General features: G+C 35.0%; 1 protein-coding gene across 1 annotated transcript in view; it reads right to left on the bottom strand.

The window, feature by feature from the left end:
- The window catches only part of LOC111037179 (sushi, von Willebrand factor type A, EGF and pentraxin domain-containing protein 1), a 70,640-nt gene that overhangs the window by 7,248 nt on the left and 45,448 nt on the right, over positions 1-17,944 (bottom strand). Inside the window, exons 2-10 of the mRNA XM_022319569.1 lie at positions 8,138-8,237; positions 7,501-7,559; positions 5,217-5,426; positions 1,559-1,654; positions 1,329-1,451; positions 940-1,230; positions 683-832; positions 398-577; positions 110-295 (exon numbers count right to left, since the gene is read on the bottom strand). Of these exons, the coding sequence (XP_022175261.1) occupies positions 110-295; positions 398-577; positions 683-832; positions 940-1,230; positions 1,329-1,451; positions 1,559-1,654; positions 5,217-5,426; positions 7,501-7,559; positions 8,138-8,237 (1,395 nt within the window). The remainder of the gene's footprint in view (positions 1-109; positions 296-397; positions 578-682; positions 833-939; positions 1,231-1,328; positions 1,452-1,558; positions 1,655-5,216; positions 5,427-7,500; positions 7,560-8,137; positions 8,238-17,944) is intronic.

Below are 17,944 nucleotides of genomic sequence, written 5' to 3'. Positions count from 1 at the left end.
ACTGCGTCTTNAAAAACTGCGTTAAGTTAATAATTAAAATTCAACTTAGCCCTATTATAACACGTTAATGTTGCGGCATCGCCCACTCTGTGTAATTATATGTACGTACATAGACATTGTGGAGTGCGTCCGCTCCATTTTCCATCTTCCGCGCACGTCCTCTTGGCGTCGCCATTCGACAGGCTGTAATTCTGGTTGCAAGTATATTTGGCGGTCGATTTGAACGTCGTTGTACCGTTGTCTTGCAGCGTAATAGTGCCGTTTTCTATACCAGTCAATGGTCCACAATCGACGTCTATATGAGTATATTATAAATACATACCGTTGGTAAATCGTGATACACAATAACCTATCAGATGTTCGGTTTTTTTGGGCTGTGGGTCACCGTCATACTTACATTTGCACGTCGGCGCCGTCCCGGTCCAAAACCCGTTAGACCCGCACGTCCTCTTGGCCGAACCCTGTGTGGCATGCCCTTCTGGACAGACGTACTCAATCACCGACGACACCTTAAATGTATACGGACTTGCTATCGTACTGTTCACCTTGATGTCGGGACTCCCACAAGTGGTCGGTGCTGCGCGTAAAAAAATCGTCAAAATTAATTTTTAAAAACTGTTATTGTCGGTGTGAGGAATCTCTACGGATTAGGTTAAGTTATGCGTTGTATCGACACACTCACTGTATTGACAAATCCAATGTAAATAATCCAAATTGCATCCCACATCGTTCCACAGCCATTCGCGGCCTCCTTCGAGCACCACGCAATTCTGTTCACCGTTGTAGTTATTCGGTTGATCTTTTCCCCACGTAGGTTTCGTTATCACGTCACCTGCGGCAGATAAATCGACATGGTATAATATTATTAGATATTTATTCGTTCCGTCCCGATCGTAGTAATATTCATGTAATTTCTAACATGATTTTATATATTCTTACCGTTGACCCATTTCCACGTCCTGGACGTAAGGCCGGGTTCTTTTTGCGCCCCGATCCAGATCAACTGGGTCTTGAGTCGTGATTTCCGCCGCTCGAGCTCTGCGGCCAGAAACGTGGACGCCGACCCCCGGAAACCGTGCACGATGTCGCCACCGGTCGCCTGACATTTTTGTCGGGCATCGGCGAAAGACGCTCCCCGGTTCACGTTGAACTCATAGCACTTATTGTCGAAAACTGCCACATCTGTTTGCGCGGACGAACTGCTCGGCGCGCAGCGATCCAAAGAAAATTCTGTAAATCGGTCCAACATAACATTATGGCGTCAAATTACAGTCAAAGTTAACATTTTTTATCCACCCTGCATTAATACAATGTACCCATAAACTAACCTTCGGTGGAATATACTTCAACTTCACACAGGGATAGTGATCCCTCGACGCCCACCAGTTGTAGGAATACATGCTGTCCAACGATTTGTCTCGCGCAGCTGAGGATTTTCGTCGTGCCTTCCTCTATATAAAGTCGTATAATTAGACCGATCACTCAATGAGAATTGGTTGATTTATAGTATGTGAGTTACCCTCTCTATTCTATAGTGTTAGATCTCAGAAAAACTTACCGATCGTTCCTGGAAACCAAGAACACAGTGGGTTCCTCTGCAATTCCGCACTGCTATTCCCAACCCTTATTTCTATGTCCTGCAAAGGTTGATGACCTGTATGTACGATATAAATTTCATTAATTAATTTTTAAATCAATAATGAATGATTAATGATTATAATTTATATTTATACCCGCACTAATAAATAAATACATAATATTACATAAAAATTTGTGAATCACTTTCGATTGTCCACATTTAGCAGAAAGGTCGTTGGGTATGGGCTGGGCGGGAGGAGGGTGTTGAAATAAATTACAATTATCGTCAATTTCGATCTGAAGTATAAATACGAGTAAGTGCTCAACGGTTGGTTTGAAAAAAAAACTATTTATATATTTCCGAGAATTATTGTTAGTATCAAGGTTTGATGTATATAGTTGGGTACAAAGTCGACCTGACCGTGCGTATTTTTTCCCCATTATAATTATTATATTATGATGTTGTATATACAAAGCACGCGCAAAAAAAAAAAATAATAATTAAATTGGGTGTGGCGTGCAAATGATCCACATAGTCATGTTCCTCTATTGCACTATGCTGTCTGGTGAAGGGCAAATATGTCCTTCGCTAGTTACATTTTGTTGGTTAGAATACGAACAAAAACGTTTAACAGTGTACGAGTTGTGGAAAAAAAGTCGTGGGCGATACAGCAGCAGCGCGACGCCGTCAGGTTCATTACCATCGTCATTCGTCACTCGAAACTAGTTTGTGTGTAAAAATATGAGGTACCATTTTGCCGTCCCATAATAACCATACACAGTATCTCCTACACAGATTTGTTTTTTTTATTGTTATTGTGTTATTCTTTTGATAACTTCACACGTCGCACTCGTATAAAAACTATAACTACACACACCACGTTGGTATATTCACTGCTGCAACCTTCCGGCGCGCGCGGTCAAAAGATCGTATCAACGTTTCGGATTTAGACCGAAAATTAGGTTAGGTACGCGTCGAAACTCGAACTCGGGGTCCTTGGATTTTCTAAACGTATACAGACCAAACTCGACCGACGTAATCCGACGATAATCGTGTCGGTCGACTTTTGCGTTTGAATGAACGACTTACACACAATGTTAATTCGTGTGTTAAACCGATTGAAAACAATAATTATTATTCTACTATTATATTAATTTTTAACTGTCCGCAGACCGAGGTCTCGAAGACCGCCATCAGCGCGGCCGCGGCCGGCATCGCGGGCCTGTGCTTCGTCGGCTACTGCATCTACTTCGACCGGAAGCGCCGCAGCGACCCGCACTTCAAGTCGAACTTGCGCAAAAAGCGGCTGTTGGCCAAGGAACACGAGCTGGCCGCGCGGGCCGCCAAGTCGGCGTTCCCAGACTTCACCGACCAGCAGGCCGTGCAGCGGTTCTTCCTGCAGGAGGTTCAGATGGGCGAGTCGTACTTGGAACAAGGTGACGCGGCCCGGGGAGTCGAGCACCTGGCCAACGCGGTTGTGGTGTGCGGCCAGCCCACCGAGCTGCTCAACGTTTTGCAGCGCACGCTGCCCGACCCCGTGTTCGATATGCTCATCAAGAAGCTGCCGGAGCTGGGCAAGAACCTGATGCGCCGCCAGCCACCGCCGCCACAGCAGCAGCCGCCGTCGTCGTCATTCGGCGGCCCGGTCATCAGCGAGCTGGACGTGTCCGACGTCGAATAGTGTTTTTTTGTCGATTATTAATAAGTCGTTTCGTCGTTACGATGGTAATATTATAATATTATTATGTTGTAATGCGCGTGTGCAGTGTACAATATCGTATAGAGACGCCCTCGCCCTGCCAAGGGGGAGCCACGCACTGCCTCCCTACACCATCACGACACCACCCTGCTCGTTTTCGTGTAATATTGTAATTTGATTATTTTTTTTTTCAATAATAAATTTCATAGATGCAAAAAATATAGACTGTCGCTGTAGAAAGGCGATTTTATTTATATACGACGACGACGACGACGACTGTGCAGCCTGCGGTATTTTAATACTCGATAAATAAAAATAGTAATAATAATAATTTAAGTATTTTTAGCCCTACAACAACAATCGGTCGTTTGTCGCGAGTAGTTTCGCCGCTGACAGATTATACACCGTATACATTAAGTTCGGGGGCGGTAGTGGGGTTCAAGCACTATTTTAGGGTGACAGTTTTCGAGTAATCGTATTTTTTATTTTTCATATCGTACAAATTAAAATAATGTATAAAATCGAACGTCGCCTACTGTCACTGAAATTATTATCATTCTGTACAGGTATGCGATGTTCCGTTACAAACATTATATTAAATAAAAATATTCACGAAAAACTGCGTCTTGTTGTCGTTATTACACTGTTATAATGTTATTATTATTATTATTATTTTTATTGCGAATACGCGGCTAACCTAGAAAATAATACGTTTTGCCGTTTGTATAGGTAAAAGAAAAATTGATAAAATATATATTATATATTATATAGTTATAGCCCGTATGCATGTGTGCACGCGGGGTAGTTTAGATGTGAAATGAATTCGGACGGTTATTTTTTTATTAGATTCGCTCGTCCACGGGCCGTTGTTTATATTTTGATCGAGAAATATTAAAAGCAATAATAATATTATATTATACGCCATTTTTTTGTAATTTAAATAAAAATTTACATGAAATCATATTGTTGTTTTTTTGTTAGGAATTCGGGCCCGACGAAGTATATTTAAAATATAAATTATTCGTAGGTTAGCAAGGACTATATAGGTACTTATAGGTCTATCGGTATAGGTGTTTCAAATGTGAATACCAAAATGTTGTATTTTTTACTACTTAATATATATTATATTATTGAGCCGGTCGCATCATAAAGTAATCTAATTTTTATATTATGAGCTTTACAAGCCTCTTTTTAGTCAGATCAGATACGATGACGATGAGTTATCTGTTTGGATAGACAAATGTTTATTGATTAAATAAAATCCTATATCCTATTGGTATGTTATGGTAGTACATATGTATAATATTTATGTTTTCTGAAAAACTTTATATTTTATTCATAGGCGTACATTAAGTTATAAATTTGAGGGGCCTCACGTTTTTAACCAAAAGATTGTTTGAATTGTATTCTAAAAAATCTAACATATTTTCTACATTTATGAAACTATTAATAAAAATGAAATAGTTTAAAGAGTGTTATAACAATATTAATAAGATATACTATATAAGTATAATGGCTCTTTAAAATATATATATATATATATAAAAATATTATGATAATAAATCCATCAAGTGTTAAATATTTTTAATTGAAATTAGATAGAATTATTAATTTAGTACAACGTGAGTACAAAATATCAAATATTTTGTAATTTAAATAAATAAAAATATTTCATAAAATTTGTGTAATAAAATTGTATATAAACGTTTGGATTAATTAAGTACCTAATTCAAACTTTGTGTGAGCTATATTGTACAGTAAGTTAAAAATACTGCTATTTTCCAAAGTGTAATGCAAAAAAAACCAGCCGTTGTTGTTGTATGCAGTTGGAGCTTAAAAAGTGCACTTACAATGGTAAATATGGGCTTAAAAATTTCACCGTAAGTATTTTTGGCATCCCCTCATGCATGTTAGTAGTGATTATGTATAAGTACTCACCGCAACATCCTCTGGTCGTGATGGACACCGCCCGAACCGGGTACGGTTGCAGCAGGTCCACCGACCACCAAGGTGACGGTTCCTTGAGTGTTTCCGTACACCTCCGACCATCGTGCACTGTCGTTGGGTCGCCGTCGTTGGCGTTTCCCGGACTTCCTCCCCTGGCCGTCGTCGACTGGTTAGTCGGCTTATGCACAGCCACGTTGGTACCTATATAAATCCGAAAACGGACGTGTTATATGTACGTTCATAATAACACATAAGCGTAGGGCAATATACCTAGTGTCTAAAATATTTTATTATTTTGTTTTTTAATACGAGTTAGGAGAAATTTTGGAGAATTATTATTGTATTACTAAAGAAAGGATTCGCCAGAAATTAAAATCTAATTACTATTTGTTGGTTAGCAACATTTTAAATATCATTGATTTCCTGTTTCTTAATAGTTTTGAGATACCGATTAATGTATGTATAAAAGTCAAATTGCTAAGTTTCAGTAATGTCTGAGGTTAAGAAAAACGTCGAAGAGAAACTTTGAACACTATACATAGACGATAGTGCGAGAAATTCAGTCGTTTGATAGAACTCTCGTCGGCTCTCCTACAAAAGGTTATGAAATACAAAAAACAAAACATCGACCTAGTTAAATAGATATCTGTATAGTCGATATTATTATGATATCTTGGTTATGTAAACAATTATAACTATTGTTTACTGCGGGCTTTACAATTAAAACGTAATGATTTATGCTTCTCACGAGACGTAATTGTTGTTATAAATTAAATCGTTTGCTTAATCCATCCACTCTATGGACTAGAAGACAATTCCCTACCTAATATAATATCAAACAGTAAATACCTGCCCACATATATTTCCTGTAAAAAAATATAAAAATATGATGTGGTTTGGATAATCCTGTTAGCTGTTATTCAGGTAGGTACATATATATTGTACCGTCTACTTTGTCAAAACATGGTAAGTGGACGATGACGATGAAACAAATAAGGATAAAAAATACTTTTTATAAAGATTAAAACATAGAGTGCCTTTTATATTAGGACACTCCAACGTGGAATCAACTACTTACTGATCCCCTATACTTCAACTAAATCAAAAAAATGATATTATTTGAATATATTATAGATAATACAGTCTAGATGATCCATTAAAAAGCAGAAATTAAAGTAGAAAAAATTGTTGGGTTTAATAACTTCAAAGTTGTAGAAATGTAGAATACACCGAATGTGAAAAGAAACCTGCTACCTGCTTAACGGAGAGTTGACTAGAAAATATCCCGGTGTATCCGAATTAGTTGCGAATTATGTTAAAAGCATTTCCCATTTTATAAGGACCTATAAGAGTGTCTAGTGTCTACATAATAATATGCAGCTTTTTAAAAATGTTTCATTCTGCTTTTATACATTATATTTCTTTACTTATAGTTTTATTATTTGTCTGTACTTCACAGTTTAATTTCGAAGTTTTTTTTGTTTCAATTTGAACGTCTTTATCGGGAACCAATAATTTGACTTTTTGCACCTATCAACAGTGGCAGACTCAGTGGCACCATATACCATTCTTCCAAAATTAAAGCATACCCCCTTTTTTTCGTCATAGTTTGAATGCCTATGTATATTTTATGTATATATGTAAGTGTATAAGAGTGAATTGTTAATAAATTATAAAAATTGGAAGTTTAAAGTTGGAATAGCTTTTGTCCTGGTGTGCATTTCAATTATGATACTCATAAATCATAATTTTAATGCATCAGCCATGCGTTTGTGATTTTTGAGGTTGGTCAATGAGACGCCGAAAAAACAGGTGTGCCAAAATCCACCCTGCCGACCCCAAATGATCCCTTCTCCTATTTCTTCCTATCTTGGAATACGTCTATGACTTATGTTATATATACTGGAAAAAACCAAAAAAAATGTTGAGATTGTTTATTTGGGTAACCATGTTTATTCCATTATTTTGTGGCTTTACACTACTTCATAAAAAAAACTTAGCATTTTTCGCTTACTAAGTTTGGTCAAGTTATAATTATTTCGCTTGAAGATACAACCATGATGTACCTAATTGAAGATCGGAGTTACCAATAATATTATATAGTTATATGTATATTAAGTGTAGCATGTAACCAAATCTGTCTTTTATGATATATTGATGGGAAGTTTAAATGTTAATAATAACAATGATTTCTAATGCATATCCAGATATCAGATGTATATATAGATACTATTACCACTAAGTGTATACATTATCATATTCAAACATGACTTACCACAAAACGGCAGATCCCCGGTCCAGGCGCCGTTTGAGGAACAAGTTATCGATTCGGACCTGTGGGACGATAAAAAATTAAAACTTGGATTCCTATTTTACGTTTGTTTATGGTAAACTGCAACCTTAGGCCCTATATTTTAGGGTGTTTATCTTAAAGCTATCTTATATTATCTAATGATGCAAGAAACTATACAATATTAGAGGTATCATTGTAACGCCGTCATTGTGCTGGTTAATTGTTGAAAAAAAACATATTTTTATATTAAATTGATAAAATGTGTTTTTTCCTTAACGGTTTTTCACAACAATATAAAAGACAATCCACGTTTTTAACTCACACGATGTACATAGTTTTAATTAAAAATAAAAACTGCAGCTCATTTGCTATTGTTATATATTTCAAAATATTCCGTGCTTCTGAATATGAAATTTTAAGCGGTCAATAAAAAAAATAACTAAAAATTATAGAGTGCTATCATACCTAATACATACATGAAAATTGTATAAGCGAAAAATCTTTTTTGTTTTAAAAAAATCACCTTGCAAATGTAGGTGAGTACCTACAATAATATACGTGTCGCGTTTGACAATGGTAAAAAAAAATATATGTCAGTTTAATAAAATATGATATTTACCCGAATAGTCTGTAACCGTCGTCACAAACGAACGTGGCCTTAGCCCCGTCCCGGACGAGTTTGGCGTTGACGGGCACTGGAGGATGACCGCAAACGTTTTCTAAACAAAACAAACAAAAAATTATGAAAAACGTTATTAATTTCCATATTGTTATGGACTCGTAGGGGCGTAATATATACACAGTACACACACACACACACACACACACACACACAGTAATAATGACATGATATACTTTACATAGCCAATTGTATTTTACGATTAATGAATATAGCCGCAGCAAATATTTGGTACACTTAATCTACTTTATTCTACTTTCTCGTGCCGATGACCGTCGCGGTAATTATTACACACGTACATAGAGCGTCTTAATCCCGCGTGTGGATTTTTTGTTATTTTTGAAATTTTGTTAACGAAGAAAAAAATTTCTCTCCGCGAGACAACATTGCAGGATATAATACATGTATATATATGTATACAGAAACGCCGGCGCTCGGATCGAAGAACGAGTGTGAACTTAAAAATTATAATATATATATATATATATATAATATTATTATCATATAGACTGCTGCACATGTGAAATTGTAATGTTTATTTTAATCCCATAACATACCTACACGGTTTTCATATATATTATATTATATTCCTACTCAATAATATTATACTGTTGTATTTTAAACATAATACGTAGGTAATATCGCGTTGCAGCCCATATTTCCGATCGCTGCAGGTGTACATATCACGATATTTTTATTGATACACTATATTGTAGAGCGAACCTATGAAATGATATTTTATTATTTACAGAAAGGTAAACATTATTGTAATATATGAAACCTCGCAAGAGCATATGACTGCGATATTTTGTGAAAACCGACGTCGCAAAATATTAATCGTAACACGTATTATTAAAATACAGGCGATCGAATTTCGCAACGATCCGACATACGATAGGTGGCGACGATAGCGTGCAAATACTCGAACAAAATTCAATATCGCCGCACGATTTTAACGGTGAATTTCGTTGCTCGTTATAGGGTGCTTGTACTTAGTGTCGTGCACACACCTGTACATGCGACCTACCTGTTCGCCTACCTGTACATACACAACGATCGTGACAGAATATAATATTCATGTAAATGTATGCCAAACGAACGGATTTTTTCTCAGCTGAAACTCGAGTGTTTCGAGAAATAATCTTTACGTAACTATACTTAATATATTATTGCTGCGTATCTATTGGTGTCAAATCATAACCGTGTCCGGTGTGTTACCATTAAAGGCGCGTATTCTTATGAACATTTTGACGGGGGCGGGTGGGCTCTGTTTTTCTCACTGGGGGGAATATGTTTAAGAGGTCGTAATACTTGCATTACAACTGATCAAATGTCATATAACTATATTATATATATACGTGGTGATTTTTCACGCAGATATCATTCCTTTGCGGCAGGCCTTAAGAAGAAAACTATTAATTTTGGTTAGAAAAACAATAATGATAATATACCTCTAGATTAGACAATATGAAAAAAATTTCAATTGCCAAACAACCAGTGATGGCTAATTTTTTCTAGTGATAGTGTATACAAGTACCTATTTTACTTTATTTGTATTTAATACAATTTGTTTGAAAAAAAAAAAACGTTTCTATATAGTTCCTTCAAGGGCCTCGGGGAAATCCTCAAGTCTCCGTAGTCGCTTATCCTTGTGCGCATGAATGACACGCAGTAAAATAAATACAGGTTAGAATGTTAGATTGACGCTGTCGTTGAACACGATATAGTATTTGTTTGATGTGAAAGATGTTTAGATGTGCACATCAGATGATATTATGTGTAGGACGACGTGAAATTTGTTAATTTTCTCTTGAGCAATATTTTTAAAAGACATTTTTTTTTCAGACGAGATATTTTAGCATTTTCCCATGATTTTAGGCTACAGGTCCACATTAGAATTTAGAAGGGTTTACATACATGGTAGTTTAATGATTAATAATTAGCGTTTTTGTTGTTAACGGGTGTGTGTCGTAAACACATATCTACCGCAGTATACGCAGCCTCCGGATTGAGGGTTCGACTCACCGAGATTTTAAATTTCTACCGGCTCTCAACAATACTTATCCAATTCATTAAATTAAGTTACTTATAGTATACTCGTACGTAGCTATATTATTAAAAAAAAAAAAAAAACGCAGTGTATAAGTCCAGTACTAGATAATATATGCAATTTTTACACATTTCGTTTTATACTCATCACTCATCAGTCATCATGACCTTAGTATGAGTAGTATGACCATGATTTTTAATCAATTTTCTATGACTTAATAAATTTAAAATTAGATTTGCTTTTAGATATAATAATATATTTATATGATTAGGTGTATAGCCGTATAGGTATATGGATGTACAGTGTACACGTATAAATATATTTATATAATACAAAAAAATAAAATAAAATATGTAATATATTTACACAATACACTATTTTTAAGCGGTCCACCGAGATTTTCTCGGTAGGTCGCCGGTACAATGTGGGCCTGGGTGTACGCATATTGGTCTGGAAATCAGTGGTTATATAATATTATAATGTCTTACCAATTTTCAGGGGTAGGTGGTAATTCGATCCCGAGATGACTGATTATCAGTATTATGTCAGATCACTCGGATTTTCTGCGCACGCGAACTCGGCTGCAGTGCCCTGAGGTCGCCGGGCACCCATTATTGCAACGTGTACGCCTATTGTACGTACCGTAAACAAGACGACGTGCTATCGTATCGCAGCACGATAATAGACTATATTGTTGCGTCTATAATAACGATTTCGAATGAAACGTTTTAATTTTTTTAAACGGTACGGAACTCGCGACAGCACAAGCGTTTAAGACCGAAGCACGTTTTGTATAATGTATACGACAATTAAACGCACGCTGCACTCTAATAGCGGGTAGGCCCCTATAATACTTCGTAATATTATTATGTACGGGTAGATGATGTTGTACGCACATTGTCACGTCTCCGGTTCTTATAATTATTATAATATTCACTGTCTCGGAGTCTGCCATTGTACCTCTATATATTACATAACACTGCTGCAGAGCATAATATAATAATGACAATATAATCGTAGTCGTTAGTGTGCCTAATACCTGTACTTGTTATAATAGGAGGTACCTATTCAATTATATTTTTCGGTAGCGATTTTATTGTCGCAGAAACGAGTTTAAACGCTCTCGCAACGTGTGCGACGTTTTTGTTGGCAAATTATATTTTTTCTTCGTTGTAATAATTATGAATTTCATCGTGATCATTAAATGTGATCGTCGAAATCACTGCTGTTATTGAAATAATGAAATCAGACATTTGAAATTTGAATACAATTCGCCATTTGGTACATTGAAATTTAGATATATTTTATAGATCGTATTTTTTATAATAAGACTGCGTACCTATAGGATTTTTTTGTTTACCTTAATACGGCGCGTAAATTGCATCAATCGCGTGTAATCCCCTGTAAATTATGGGAAAATTATAGCTGTTATGGTTACCGATGGATTATTTTGACGTTTAACTCTCTCATCTCTCATACAATATAGTTAAATATAAATATATACCTATATAAATAATTTCGATCAACTTTTGATTTTTTCGACATCAAAAATCATTTGTTTTTATAACAATATTGGGGGCTTCTGATTTAATAATAACAATGAAAACCACCCGTGTATGGTTTATTTCATAGTCTACTACAGAAGCAAAATATTTTCATAAAATGGTCCACGAATAGATCTATAGTAATGTATGTGTATACATGTATCGATGTATCATGTTTCATGTATCTACTAGTTTTCTATTCAAGTATAACTTTAGATAGGCATAATAATAGGTAACTATCTAAATTTGAAATGCTACTTTCATTTGATAAACGATTATATATTACTATAGTTAAACGACCGTAGTAAGTACGTCATCTCATTTTACAAAAACGTTGTGATTCAGATTATGAACTTCAAACTGAAATGCAGTACATTTCTTTTGAAAAGCACGCATAAACACAACTTAAATGGAGCAACAATTAATACATATATTGTAGTGATTAATGTCTTTTGTACGAAAGCGACAGATATACAATACGATGGTAATTGTACGTATATATTGTTATTTCGATATATTATGAACATTATAACAGGTATACTGTATACATTATGTCCATGGATGCCGACCGCGGCCACCGTCGAGCGTTGCGAATAATGGTTTTCCGTATACTTATGTGTGCAGCAATAAAAATAATAATAACATACGAGTTCCTATACACTTGCCTACGAAAAGTGAAAATTCTCTCCGTCGTTTTTAATCGGATTTAAACGGATAAAACGCGCATAATGTAACCGACGCTCGACTTTTTATTATTGTATTATTATCGTGTCGATATTGACCCCGCCGCCGCGTCCGTCCGTCCATCAAGTATACGATCTATGTCCACACGTACCTACATCGTATTATATTGTACGATATAGTTAATGTTTGTACGCTTTAATATTTTATGGTTGCCGACGCGCGGGCGTTACAAATACGTAATTTTTTTATGTATATCTTATACCTGCGAATATAATAATTATTAAACTTGTAATATGAAAAGATATGAAAATATACAATTTATAAAGGTGTGCCCTTATCTTGTATATAACTGTACCGCAAAACCCCATGATGGTTGGTTGTATTTCGGTCACATAACGTTACCGCTTTTGCACACGCTGCCTGACGATTTAAAAATGTCAAATAATATAATTTAACGTACTCGAGCAAAGTTGCCGAGCGCAAACACCGACTCTGTTTGTATGAAAACATGATATACGTATTATTTTAAAGGATCGACCGCCGGGAAAATGTAAAACGGTATCGATTGCAGGGACGACACATTGCCCATAATATTTTCCGTGACGTCACTGACTGTGGAAAAGTCTTTTTATTTTATCAGTTAACAATTTTTTTTTTTTAAATCTTAGAAGATTTCGACGGAAACGTATTGATTTGATGATTGTCACCAGACTTGACGAGGTAAATTCATTTAAATTAATATAATACACATATTACGGATAATATATAGTACATATTTCGGAACAATATTAATATTATGTATTATTCCATATTTATCGTGAACCTTAAGGTTATAAAATTTTACTCGAAGACAAACTCTGAAACGTGGAGATCACCATGCATAGGTGTGTGATTAGCAGATATTATGCGTATTTACTGTTTACAATAATATTTATAAACTCGAATACTCGATTGTTGATTCGACCTAGTCAGTATACGCCCAGCTCACGACTATTATATGGGTAGTGTTCGGATATTCGTATCGCGATCACCTGCATTCGTGTCGTTCACTCATATATATATATACCTATAATAATATAATGGTATCGAACAACATATTTATTATTTTCGGAAATAAATCTAATTTTCGATATACATCAAACATTTACATACCTATATGCATAATGTAAATAATAGTGTATTAAGATAATAATAAATGTATTATTTTTGATAAAAAAATCACTATCCCGCTACATATTTTTATATAGGTATAACTAGGAGATATAGATATAAGGTTTATCGTCCTATGACCGAGTAGATAACCCACAGCAGGTTACTGATGCGACGTCCTTCTGCGGAATGTCCTCGTCAAATTGAGTGATCGATGAAACGGGTGCTGTTACCTGTGTAAAATATAGGCACCTATGGTGCGTAGTAATAATAATATAATAATGACAATAATAAAAGTCATTTTGGAACGGTCATCGACGTCGCGACAGGTTTTATAGTTATTTAATAGCTATATATGTAGGGTAATAGCCGATATGGGTTTGTACGCTACACCTATACACGTCATGATACTCTCTGTATACGTATTATTATACTTATAATTTTTATAATATATAATAATAAATATTATGTGGATTATATTTTACAAAAGACGCCCGAAAAAATAGAAAGCAAGAAATGGGTACGTGAAATATTACAAAAAACAAAATCTATTATGACTTATATTATCTGGCTTGAAAATTAAGATGTCGGATAAAAGCCGACGCTTAAGCACAGATAGTATATTCTAAGTGTTTGGTCACGATTCACCCTAATATCAAACCTATACAGCCCACTTTTGAAACTATAGTGGGCGAAAATAGGGTAGCGTCCTCTTAAAATAAATACGACTCTTATCTGAACATAGGCATGTATATTGGTGCGACTTAAATATAAATTATTGAAACTGTAAGAAAACCGTTTGTTTTATAACCACAATAATTTACCGAGACAAACGAGTAAATGACTATTAGCTTGGCCGGTTAAAAACGGACCACCTACGGAAATATGAACACATATTATAAGAGGTGTATTATTTTCTGTATATCGATTCTATCCGCGACTAAACATAATGGTGTACACTCAATACAACGATCGACAACTCGAAAATATTAACTATACTTATTGTGAGATAATAATAAAATAATATATATTGTAGCTATCGTGACGGTTATAATACTATCGTACTAGCACTTATAATTTCCATGCGTGCAATATGGACGTCTGCTGTGTCTTGTTATTTCGAGTTACACAAAAGTATTTAATATAATAAGTCAATTAATAACTAATAAGATAATCCCATATAATATCCCTGAACGATCGCCCGCAGCGACAGTATAAATACATCTAAAACCACGTTCAATTCGAACGTTTATTATTGAATTGTACCAACAATCCGTCAATTTTACCTATCTACCTACAATATTTACTCGTATTACATGATTACAGATCGGTACAAAAATAATCGTTTAAAATCGTCGACATACAAAAATAGTTTACGGATTATATAATGTAATTGTATGGATTGATATATTGTACAGGATACTGATCAAGCAAATCAATTGATTAAGCAGCATAGATGAGTTATGATGCCGATTTGCAATTTTAAATCAGTTAAAAATTTTACATACAAAACTTGGTAAAATGTCGTTAGACTTCGCCGCAAAAATACTTTCCAGCAAGTTACAATCAATGAAATATATAAACATTAAACATGTACCTATAGGTCTAGGTGCTTACAGCTGGTGCTGCTGTCGTGTATAATGACTGAGCAGGATACATCGAAAATGCGCATGCGCATTACGCGTAATGACAGACGAGTAGAATATTTTTCTCAAAGCTCCGCTGCACTGATCGCCGTATACCTACTGCTCATAACGAAATCGGATATTTTCGAATATGTTCGATTACAAACAAGCATTGTGATTTATGACAAGCAATATAACACGTGATGCTCAAATGTGTATACGCTCTGTACCTACCTATACGTATAAGTGACGAAATAAAAAAAAAAAAACCAATTTGTAATATTTCTGCGGTAGTACCTACCTACCGACTTCACATTCATAATGTATAATCAATCCAGACAATAGACGAGTTAAAAATTTAAAGTTAAGTTGATTTTAACTTAACTTTTTTAAATTGAATTTTCATTAAGTTAATTTTTAACTTGCCGGATTTGTATTGATATGAACTTAATGAACTACGGTCTACGAGTTACTTTCAATCAAATCCAAGTTACATTAATTTATATGAATAATAAATAAAATTAATATTGATGATGCATATATTGCACAAGCATTAACTTTGTATTAGTTTAGACCATATACTTGATATAACTGGCTATATTTATATGTATTAAAAAATAAATAAATAACTCTACTAACTTGAAATTTTTTTTCATGTTTTCCATCCACTTAATTAAAAATCATCACTGACTTGCACATATAATTATATATTTTTACATTCGGCACGCACAATGCCGTGGCTCACTATTATAATAGGTATATCGTATATCTATAATGCAAACCCCTACAGCAGATTCTCTGCACTTTGTCCGGGACACCCCTAGTACCTGCTTATAATTATATTCACATGTACGAGCGGCAAAAGTAGATACTCGTGATCGTGATATTATTATTATACCACGTTCTTTGCGATAACCGCTTTCCCTCAAGTCTATCCGCGTGCGAGTTCCGACTCGGTGGCGTCGCCGAACGAGAAACGGTAGACGAAAGTCTCTACGTCGCATATATATAGTCGAAACATGTGCGACTTTGCCGGAGATATTATTAGCGATTTGCCGATTTGATGCATTTCGTAATACCTGCGCGATATATCGGACGAAATGTTCAATCGAAATGCTGCCGAGCGGGTTTCGTAGAGAATATAAGTAGTGTGAAAATAAATCACTTTCTTCGCACTCGAGATCGGAGGGCGATGATAAACGATCGATATAGTTACTCATATATTTTTGCTGGCTATATTTATTAACAATTATATATGTATAAGTCATGACACTTCTGAGTTACACGTCTGACAATAATCAGTAGAGGTAATTATTATTACCTGCAGGGGACGTTATTTGCACATTCTTCAGGAAAATAATCAGGAAAAACATGATCCGATACACATTTGTTTGCAGGCGGTTAGGTTTTGAATATAGTTTATGAGAAAATACACTTTTTTTATATAAAACAATCGAATTCATATTATTTGATATTGATAACGTGATAAATAATTAAAAATAAAATATTTTATACCTCCTGTCGATATAGAACGACTTCTCAATACCGGGTATAATACCACATTACCACTTACTTAACGTTTACTCTTAAATATTTTTCGGCTCCGATTTTATCCAAAATAATCGACAGTCCGTCGCTATAAGCCCTTACGAAATAATTTTCGACAATAAATATTTACCTGCAGTATATTCCACTATTCCAGTGATCACTAATCGCGTTGTAAAGTGATTCGGTGCGTTAAGTTGTACCGGTGTGTCTGTGTTCGTAATCACGTGAAATTGTTTTATATTTTGAATTATTAATTCGGAGAGCAATCAAAAAATAGTCGATTGGGGGGTCTTACCTATTTTGGAATATTGGAATAATTTAGAGACGATGTATTTTCTAAAATTGGGTATGAGTATTGCAAAGTTCGTGTCACCGATGTGTGTATAGTAATAATGTCCACTGGTTTGCTGGTTCGAATATCACATAAATTTATTTAATATTTCGTCACACGATTTCTATACTGCAGTTTATAAAAGAGTGTTATCCTAACCTCTGCTGCTGCAGCTACTCATGAATACGCGTCATGCAGACCGGGATATAATATGCTCTCCGCAAGTACCTAAGTTTTTCATCGGATGAATATATAAATATTATAACACCTCACACATTATAAATCTTCGTATTTGTGTGCGATTAAACAAATATAAGAGTGCGCGATACTGCTGCACACATACAAATAGAGATGGCGCGTGTTTCACAATAATTCTTCTTGCGAACTGCCGCAAATTGTTAATTGTTACCTGCAGCTTATACACAACAATATATAATATGTAATAATATACTATTGCTATTGTTCTCGTAATCTCACCGAACGTATATTATATTACTGTTCTGGCACTAATATACTAATATACATAATAGATAAGCACACTATTTTTTCATGCGAGCCCGTTCCGAAAAATCCACAAACAGCCGTCTTGTGAACGAGACAACAAGAGCACTATACCTATATAATATAATATGCGGCATTGAAAATCAAACGGTGTTTTTTTTCCTTGTGATAATTAAAACGGATAATTTCAGTGTTATTGTTATAACTTTATAAGTTTTAACAACCTTATTATTATATATATATATGCTGCGACCTATTAACATAAAACATAAAATATATATATTATGCGCTAAGAAAGTTTGACGTGCCCCATCG

The sequence above is a fragment of the Myzus persicae genome, unplaced genomic scaffold, assembly GCF_001856785.1.
Source record: "Myzus persicae strain clone G006 unplaced genomic scaffold, MPER_G0061.0, whole genome shotgun sequence".
In the NCBI taxonomy this organism is placed as follows: Eukaryota; Metazoa; Arthropoda; class Insecta; order Hemiptera; family Aphididae; genus Myzus; species Myzus persicae.
Note: the sequence above shows the minus strand (reverse complement) of the source record. Positions and strands in the feature narration are given on the sequence as shown.